A 10,000-nucleotide genomic window follows, 5' to 3' on the forward strand; every position below is an offset into this window, starting at 1 on the left:
TACAACAGCTGTGCATGTTTGAAGGCAAATGTTTGTTTTGCAGCTCATTGCTGAAGCTAAGACACTGTGTTGAGCCCACAGGCTTCCTCTTCACTGCTACCTCAATTGTTTATATCACATTAGTCTGCTTTCTGCACTTAAAATAGGGCTGGGTGATATGACCTTTTAGTAATATCCCAATATTTTTATGCCATGTCACGATATACGATATATATCTCGATATTTACCTTACCCTTGAATTAATGCTTTGGTGCATACAATCACATCAGTAAGATGATTTTGTGTCTCCAGTAAAACATAATTGTTCATACTGCATTAAGATATGCTGATTTTAAACATTCATGCCAAAAGGATGAAATTGTAACGGAGCAAACTGATCAAAACCGCATTTATTGAACAGTTAAAGCAGTGGCAGAAACATGTCATTTTAAAACAAAATAAAGTGACTTTGCATGATGTAATAAATGCAACGTATGAAAATACGTGCTCTAGGGGGGGACTTTTCAAATGATTAACTATTATAAGGCTTTGCTTTATGGATACGTTTTTGAGTTGTCGTGTATTTTTTTTAATCACAGAGTTTTAGCATAGAAATCAGTCTTATAATACAGGCAAAATGTCCTCATATCGTCTCCAATAAACGGCTTCAGACAGTTTTTAATTCAGGATTTGATTCCCACTCCTTTCTGTACTTTCTAGAGACATGACGAGCTAGATAAATATGCTTGTGTCACACACACAGTGGGTGAGGTGAGTAAGTGACAGAGGTTGTGAATGTAATCAAATATAATTAATTATTTTTGCGTGACGTGAAAAACTTTGTAATTTACGTCCCACTCTGTAATCCAGAGCGGGATCAGTGGCGGATTTGGCTGTTCCTAGTGACTGTAGGTGGAGTCGTGCAGGTGTCCTCTCTGCTCCTCTGACTGGCTGCAGCTGCAGCCGGAGCGACTGAGTGCTTTAGGACGAGGAGAGACTCTCGTTCGTGACAATAACTTTACAATATGCACTTTAAAGTCAGCTGCCAAAACACCAGGAAAGTCTCCAATAACTCCTGTAAAAGTTGCTAGATTAGTCGCTATTCACAAAAAGTCGCCAAATTTAGCGAGAAAGTTGCTACACGCTGCCTCTCATGACGTAGCACGTAGCTCACGTTATGTACGTAACTAGGTGCGCTTGCTTCAACTCTCTGTGCAAAGCGGTGCAGAGTCGAGGAGTGAGAAAACCCCGCCCACAGCTAAAAACAACTGCGTAACAACAGTATACTGGAATATGACGAATATAGGCGTTTTCTATATTCGCACAGGGGACTAGCAACGATATATCGGGTATATTTGATATATTGCCCAGCCCTAACTTAAAACTTATAAAAGATCACTGATGTGATCAGTTTACAATCTTATAATTATCAATTGTGGAGGTAGAACATGCTAGCTTCTGCATTGACTTGACAGAGAAACGGTAAAACAACAAAGAACTGATTATCCAATGTGCAAATCAGAATCATTCTTAATCACAAAATCAAGGCAATGAAGGCATCAATAAATTTTGAGAGGCATTATTGGTTCTGGTATCAGTCCACTCCTAAATAAGACTTAATTGGCATTAGTCCCCATAGTTGCAGGAATAGTTTATGCAGAGCTATAAATGATGAGCAGTTTTACCTCTGTGAAGCAGGTGGAGCAGGATACTGAAGCCCACATTTAGGTTTTGGGTAACAAAGAAACATGTAGGAAGGCTCTCGTCTCAGATATACACTACCAGTCAAAAGTTTGGAAACACTTTCCCATTAAATTCAGTGGAAAAGTGCGCCCAAACTTTTGACTGGTATCTTAACACTGACCTTTGTGGAAAATCCAGCCCAAAACCTTTGATCATAACTGTGCAGTTAGGAAAAAAGTATTACAGAAGTACTGAGAGATCAAATCATGTAAAGACCCAGAAGACTGATTTAAGCTCTGCTTTACATCATGACTAAAGCAAGCATTGTGTGTGCGTTTCCCTTATTTGAAAGCATACCTGCTCGTCCTTGGTACTAAGCTGCTGCTGAGCAGTCTGTAGATCCTTTTCAACGCTCTGAAGTTTGTCTGACGTGTCCTGAAGAACCTTTTCCTGTGACACAGTTACAGTGTTTTTGACTTTAATTTTTCCAACAAGGCCTCGAACCTCCCCCTGAAGCTTCTTGATGATACCGTTAGCCTGTGTAAAAAGAGGGTAAGCAACAGGACCATATTCAAGGACAGGTTTAATGTTCCATTTTACTCAATTTTTCTTCTCTGAAAATAACAGCTTTTCTTAATAGTTTTTCCACCTACAAGCTAACTGCTACCTCAGCTGAGACCATCCACCTAAATAACAGCAACTCCTATTTTAAAACAACAGACTGCAGTTCTTCCAAAGTTATCATGTTTTCAATATAAAGTGCTGTACAAGATGTTTTAAATTCTATACTTATGCATGAATTACCTCAAACCTCACCAGATTTTCACTCAGGTCATACAAATAGTTTACAGGAATCCAGTTATATAAATAGGACCAAAGAAAATTATTTTTTTAATCTCCGAGTGGCTACGAGATGATTGTTCAGGACTGCTGAGGCTTCATAGTGTGAAAATACAGTTAGCACAAGAAAGTGTGTGTGTGTAGGAGGGGGTAGGTTGATTGACCACAGACATGCCTCTTAGCCAACAACAGAGGTACGAACAGATGTACAATGTCCTGTGTAAGCGAGAGCTCTCATAGTGGAACTCACCATTTAAATCAATGACAGCGTTTATCCAAATCAGCTGATTCTTTGCTGAAAAGATGCATCTGATACGTTCAAAAATAAAACAAAGTATGTAGGCGGGCTGCGTAATCAGCTTTACTCTCACAGCCAAATCAGTACATTTACATGACAATGCTGTCTTTTTAAATGCATATAAACACTTTAGCTAAATTACATGAAATCAGAGCTCCAACTATCATATCCAGATAATATAACTATAGCTTGAATAGCTCCTATATGTAAATGTATGGCTACTCAATAACATGACAAACAACAAAGTTTATCAATGCTCTAAATTTGGTTTTTACACAGAGGTGGGTACTCTGGTCCCTCTGTGCAGTGTCATTCATTTGAATCTGGTGTGTTGGAACAAGGAGTCATTAAAAACTTTCAGGACGAGGGCCAAGGTTACCCACCTCTGTTTTAACTGTGGCCTTGATTTTTCTGATAGCCAGGTAATGCGAAATGATCAAACCTCTGTTTTATACCTGATGTCGACAGGTCAACGTGTTTTTTAACGTATAGTTTTGCTTAACCGGTGAGGAGAAAAAAAAGCTGTCCTCATTCATCCATTGATGTTCCTTCTCAGAACTCGCACATAAATGTGTTACGTGTCAGCTCAGCTCCCATTATTATTTGCTTATGTACATAATCATGATTTAGCAACTATCACAATTATTGTGTGAAATTTACCAAAGGTGTAAGTGAATAAAATCATATGAACATTCCTTAGAGGTTTTAATTTTTAATTAGAGCTGTCAAAATTAAAGCATTAATGCAAATGGATTAATCTGTATATATAATGTGTTTGTTTTATTTGCATTAATGCAAAAACAAAGTTTTTACTCATGTAATAGAGTCTTGAAAATTCTTTACTGTTAATTTGTTGTGACATTAAATACCACAATTAATTGTGAAATTAAGTCATTGTGACTTCTCCCTACAGGAGGGAAGCCTGTTTGCTTCCTGTACCTGCCAGCTCTGAGGTGGAGCAACACCTCAGCAGGGGGTCAATTTTGACCTCCAGTCTCCTGTACACAATACAATGTGTAATAAAGGAGCATCAGGTCAGGCTTGAAAAGCCAAGTGTGTAAGAAGCTACAAAGATCAGAATGTGTCTATATAGTCACCAGAGGCCTGTACTACAAAGTGGGATTAACATACCTGGGATATCTCTCTGTTACCTGACATTTGCAATTCTGACAAGCAATACTACATAGCTGGTTATCAACTTTAAGCGATTTAGTTACTTTAAAATCACTCGATGTGGAATGTTTAAAGGTCAGACTTACAGCTGGACCATAAGTTTACTTGTGTGTTTGTAATTAGATGAGAAATTTGTGCAACTACAACTAGAGCCTACAAGCAGCATCACAAACCTTTATTAACTCCTCCGACAGGGATTTCACTGTTGCCTCAAGTTTTCTTAACTGAACTTCTTTACTTTCTGCATTCTCCTCCACTGATTCCTAGAGCGTAAAAAAGAATTTATATGTAAAAATAGACAACTAATTAAAGAGACGTGATGCATTTTCAGATGTAGGAAAAGGTCAGGGTAAGATGTTACTGAATGTTTTGTGTCAATAGAGCCCCCATTTCATTTCAGATGCCATAGATGTGCTGACAGCATGCATGACAAGCATAGCTCCTACCTTCTGCTGCTGAGTGGCTTCCAATACTTCTTTTGTGCGACGCATCAGCAGATCCTTATCTTTGCTTTCCTGCTCCAGAACAGCTACTCTCATCTGTAGCTGACTCACTAAACGCTCCTTTTCATGGACCTCTGTGTCTAGAGTGCTGTTCTCCCTCCGCAAACTGAGAACCTGCTGCTTTAAACGCTGACATTCCTACACAAAAAGGGAAGAATACAATCTAATACCAGATCAAGTCAAATCAGCACATGATTCTGATAATAGCTATAATCTATTGTTATAACATAACAATACAGGAACTCTTCTGAGTATGTATCTGAGACATGCGGAACACTGTGCACTATCTTCTATAGACAAAGAATTAAATGTCATCATTCCTTCGAGTTCTATAGATTAATAGAGTCACTGACCTCTTCTGAACCCACGAGTTTAATCTTCAGGTCTCGGATGACAGACTCATTCTTGTATTTCTTCTCTGTCAGCTCCCTGCAGGAGCCCTCCAGCTCAGTGACTCTGCTCTGTAGCTGCTGACTGCTCTTCTGATGAGTGCTCTCCAGCTCCTGACGCAGCTGCTCAGTCTCATGTTGAAACCTGCTTTGTAACTGAGCATAAAACAGAAACAATCTCTCCAACCACTCCTGCAGCATCATCTATAGAATGATCCATATCCTGACGATCGAAACATATGTCACCTCTTTCATAGGTTTTTATAATCTAGAGAATATGAAGTTTAAGAGGCTTAACTCAAAGTAAACTGAAACAAGAGCTTGTTCAGCAAATAAACTGAATCGGTAGCTGTTTAGTTCGAACATCAGAGACAGATGTGATTTTGAAATTAAACATTTGCCAGCTGAAACTTGTGAAACTGCATGCCCACGTTTGGTGAAGAACACTTTCACCACATATTGTCATTAAGGCAATATGTGGTAAAAGCATACTCAATACCAGGTCAACGGGAGATTCTGAATACTTAAAAAGAATATGAGCACATGCAAGGTGGTGCTGGAGACTGACACTTGAATATGACGAAGGTCAACTTTATTTAAATGATTAACCAAAACCACAGACAGATGAAACTGACCTCTAAAACTTTCTCCCTCTCCAGCTGTAACTCCTGACAGTGCCGGCTGGACAGAGAACTGCTCTGATTTGTCCACTCTGAACGCAGTTTGTCCAACTCTTTTGTCTTTTCTGATAGAGTCTGTAAGAAAATGACAAAATCATGTGTAACAAAACCCACATTCACCGAGATATACACAAACCATGCTACTACCATGCTGAAATGTCTCATCTCTGTAATTTGTTTCTCACTAACTAGTAACTATTAAATTAAAGTATTTTCTGAGAGGCCTGTCGTATAAAAGTTTAGTTAACACTTTTTTGTTGCATACACAGATGTGATGCAAAGCACTGTGAAATAAAACAAGATTTTTATTTGCAGATATAAAGTTAATTTAACTTAAAAAGAAACAAGAGCATATTGATGTACCAGTACTTTCTCTGATGTCACTGAAATGTGATGGAGTAGTAGATGATTTTTGACCATCTTATCTGGTTTGCTTTCAAATTTCTTTAACTTCTTTATCTGCTGTGCAGTGTTTTAACAAGTTGGACCAGTTTAATGCTTAACTCATGATGAAATTGTGCCTCAAAGATGGATCAGTAGCTGCAGAACTGAAGACAATGGCAATTGAAGTATTTGAGAATAAAATTCTCTCAATCTGAAACAGTTAACTTTAAAGTGGAACTATTATGTGCATTTCAGGCTAATTTATTTTTATTTCTGAGACCAGAAGGACTGGGATTGATCGAGTTATTGTCACAAATCGCTTTATTTACTTCAGACCGACCGTCTCTGTATGGCTGTCAGATCAGCCTGCGGGCAAAAACGAGTGGATTGAGACTTCCGCATTAAGCCCCGCCTCCCGCCACTGTGCTATATCGGGAGCGCGCACCGCAGCTGCTTTCGCCGTCATTGTAACATCTCATAAACGGAAGGATTAGGCTAAAATTAACTCAATGAAAAAAAACAAAATACAATGTCAACACATAGCATACAGCCCTACATTTTGGAACCTGAATCAGACCCTGAAAACAAAGTGGAAAACAGCAACCCACAGCAACAAATGCAGCAGGATGTCTCTCTTTGGTAAACTCACCAGCCATCATTGGAAATAACTTTATCCGACGTTTTCCACCCGCCTGATGTATTTGTACATGCCCTTGTTAACCAGTAGAAGGTAACCAATCACCGAACCTTATCCCCCGGGACGTCACAAGGATTTACAAGTAGAAAAAACTCTCTAAAACGACGCGTTTTTCGTTGCCATGGAAACCGAACGGAGAGCGTGCTGGAACTCAAACTCAAACATGCGTTTAGGTGATAAAAAAAAAAAAAAAAACAGTGCCGTTCACATGTCTGATGAGGATTCAACACTGTAACACTGTAGAAAGCTCACAAAACTCGAAATACCATAACAGCACCCCTTTAAGTTGAACACGTAAATGATATCTAAATGAGAAAAAAATGGATTCTAGTTTAACACAAGCAACTACATTTTCTTGGACTTCAACTTCAGATGAAAAATAAACTCAAATGAGAACTGAGAAGTCAGACTTGGCACATAAGTTTAGATTTAAGAACAAAGAAATGTTAAATCAATCTAAAAACAACATTTCTCACGGGAATACAGCAAATGAAAAGTAAATTGAGTAGCATGTGGATTCACATGCACCTGTTCATTCTGATTTAATTTGGGAAATACAATAAACTGATGGGCTTTTATCATAAAGCATGACAACCTTCATCTCAGTGCCAATAGCGGAATACCCTTGGCTGCATCAATCAGAGGCTGTTTAGCCAAACGGTCCATGTGTCAAATATGCAGCACTGCAGACAGAATTGTTTTTGTATGTAACATGTAACTAAACAAAACCAAGATGAAATACAAACCTGTTGGGCATAACTCAGCTGTCGGCTCAGATCATCTTCAATCTTTTTTAGCTTCATGTCGACAGCTTGCTTTTCTGCCTGAAACAACCAGGTCACACAGAGTCAATATGAGCAAATATTTTATCTAAGGGTTTTCCTTAAATATTTACAATGTTATGAACAGAAGTATAAGTCAATGAGTGACAGCTTCCTTCTTTTTACTGCTACATCCTACATATTCATGAAGTGCATTGTAATACAAGCAAATTCCCATTTAAGATGCCTTTATGGGCAGCGTTTCTGCTTCAGGCAGTTCAAAGAGTCAGAAATATTAGCTGAAGAAACTGCTGTTAACCAGAAATCACACCAGGGTCTGATAAAATCCCAAATGAAAAAGCGTGTATTTTAGCTTCCACTGTATTCACTTCACCAGACTTCAAGAAATAGACTGGATGGAGCAGAGGATGCAATTACCAATCCCCAGACTGACAACTGACCAGTTTTCCTGCTGAACTACAGTCACAGGAAGGACAGTGAGGGCTTAAAAAAGTGCTGGTGACTGAATGAGAGGAGCAACCAGGTGACATCAGCTGATCCACATGAATAGTGTTGTCAAATCTTCATTTTTGTTTAAAAATACTGACACAAAAAAAAAACCAAAACATTATTCCACCCACTCTTGACATCAAGTTAAAGTAACATATCACAGGTAGTATCATAATGTGGGATGAGCAAACCTTCAGAGCAGAAAGACATGTTGCCAGATAGTCCTTAACCTCTTTGTCAGAGCCTTGTACCAGTCGTAAACTCAAGTGGTTCAGGTGCTTGAATGCATTTGTCTCGACAACACTGAAACTGACGGGGCCTTCCAGAAGTGAAGACTGGCATGTTAACTGCAGGAGAAACCTGAGGAAAAAATAAAAATGCATTCCTTCAATGGGGATGGTTTAACTAACAGATATCATCATTAACGTTTCCATAAACTTGTTTGCTTGTTTCAGCTTGACATCACAGTAATGTGGAAAGCTTTTACTCACTTTGGATGGTTCATATCTTCTATATTTTGCACTGTCAACAGATTTTTTTTTACGTTTCTTCGGCAAATTGGAAGATGTTGCAGGAAAATATTTGAATGCTGGCCATCGTTAACTTACCACTGATATTGCATAGAAATATGCCCTATTAATTCCCAAAGGGAAAATGTGTCTGCAAAGTAGTTTAAATTCACTGCATCATATCTCTGAAACATTTCAGCACTACAGAACCGAGAACATTCCCACATCTACAGAGATGCAAAGGGCAGCTATAAAAGTAATGGAAGTGTTGTGGCAGGCTTGAGCTGGACAAAGACAGAACACTGGCAACTCACAATTATTTCTTCTAAAGATATAGATACTACCCTGTTCCACACACAAGTACAGTTTTAATTAACCTAATAAAAATGAAAAAAAATCATAAAAATGGTTTAGTGGTGTTTAATAGTTACCATGTTGATTGAAAACTGGATGTTTCCTTTATCAATAATTTTACATATATATGTGTAAAATATGTATATTTTATATGACACCCTCACCACTGACCCCATTGTGTTTTTCAGCCACCCAAAGTAGTTTAACTCGTTTAATTTCCAAGCCATCATCAAGACGTCTGATGAGGGGTATTTTACTAAATTATTTCTCTGATGTGACAATAGCAAGAACTCAAAACAACTGGAACAAGGTTTTTTTGTATCATCAGGTAATCATCCGGATTAGCCTTTAAAATATCTAGTTCTAAGAGAACTTTGTTTGTCAATGAGCTGGAACATGCGACAAGGATGACAGTACTGAAGGATCTTTCTTACATGCCTGGAGCTGCAAATTTACAGATGAAACTGTGAACCCACCAGATTCGATGTCTATTTCCTCTAAGAACCTGCTTGCCCATCATACAAAACCATGAAGAAAGTCGGAGAAGGCTACACCGCATATAAATAATCTTATGTGGTACAATTTTATATAAATATGGGTAATAAAACAAAGCTGTTTGCAGGATTTATTTTTTAGAAATTATCTTTCAAAAGCATTTTTCCCCAAACACCAAGAATATTTCCATAAAACTGGATGAGGTATATAAAAAGAATGAATTGTTAAGACTGATGAAATATACTGATTTAGCTGCACACTGTGGTGTCTAGTGGCATCACTCAATACCTTGGATTGTCTGACTCTTGCTCCGAGAAGCACAGGTTCAGCAGGTCAATAAACTTCTGAGGAAATGATGCAAAGTCTATCAGCAGGCCCTGTTGCACTTTCAAACTGCTCAAACACAAAAACCACAATTCGAAAAGACATTGTTAGTGTCCAACATTCAAAGAAGAAACATTATATCTCACACAGTTTGAAAAACACAAACCTTTGGAAAGCTTCTTCTGATATAGACAGGTTAAAGAGAAAATATGGATCTGCATCATCAGTTAGTCTCACGAGAAGATCCTAAAATAGACAAAAGAGAAGTTCAGTCACAAAAAATATCTGTTTTAAATAAAATGTAAACCAAAATGAATACCTATTTCATTAAAAGTACAAAATATTTTCATTGATTTATTCAAGTAGTTTGAATTATTAATAGAACATTTCCGCTCACCCTTTTATGTACTGGACTTGTTGT

General features: G+C 38.0%; 1 protein-coding gene across 1 annotated transcript in view; it reads right to left on the reverse strand.

Moving 5' to 3' along the window:
* Positions 1–1,874: 1,874 nt before the first annotated feature.
* sass6 (SAS-6 centriolar assembly protein) overlaps positions 1,875–10,000 on the reverse strand; it is a gene marked incomplete at its 3' end in the record, with an annotated part of 9,611 nt that continues 1,485 nt past the window's right edge. The window contains exons 2-12 of the mRNA XM_079245627.1: positions 9,977–10,000; positions 9,746–9,825; positions 9,544–9,648; positions 8,089–8,257; positions 7,373–7,450; positions 5,501–5,620; positions 4,830–5,021; positions 4,420–4,614; positions 4,147–4,236; positions 2,020–2,199; positions 1,875–1,880 (exon numbers count right to left, since the gene is read on the reverse strand). The exon at positions 9,977–10,000 is cut by the window's right edge and continues 37 nt beyond it. Coding sequence (XP_079101753.1) covers positions 1,875–1,880; positions 2,020–2,199; positions 4,147–4,236; positions 4,420–4,614; positions 4,830–5,021; positions 5,501–5,620; positions 7,373–7,450; positions 8,089–8,257; positions 9,544–9,648; positions 9,746–9,825; positions 9,977–10,000 — 1,239 coding nt within the window. The remainder of the gene's footprint in view (positions 1,881–2,019; positions 2,200–4,146; positions 4,237–4,419; positions 4,615–4,829; positions 5,022–5,500; positions 5,621–7,372; positions 7,451–8,088; positions 8,258–9,543; positions 9,649–9,745; positions 9,826–9,976) is intronic.

This window comes from Telmatherina bonti (genome assembly GCF_933228915.1).
Source record: "Telmatherina bonti genome assembly, chromosome: 8".
Taxonomy (NCBI): Eukaryota; Metazoa; Chordata; class Actinopteri; order Atheriniformes; family Telmatherinidae; genus Telmatherina; species Telmatherina bonti.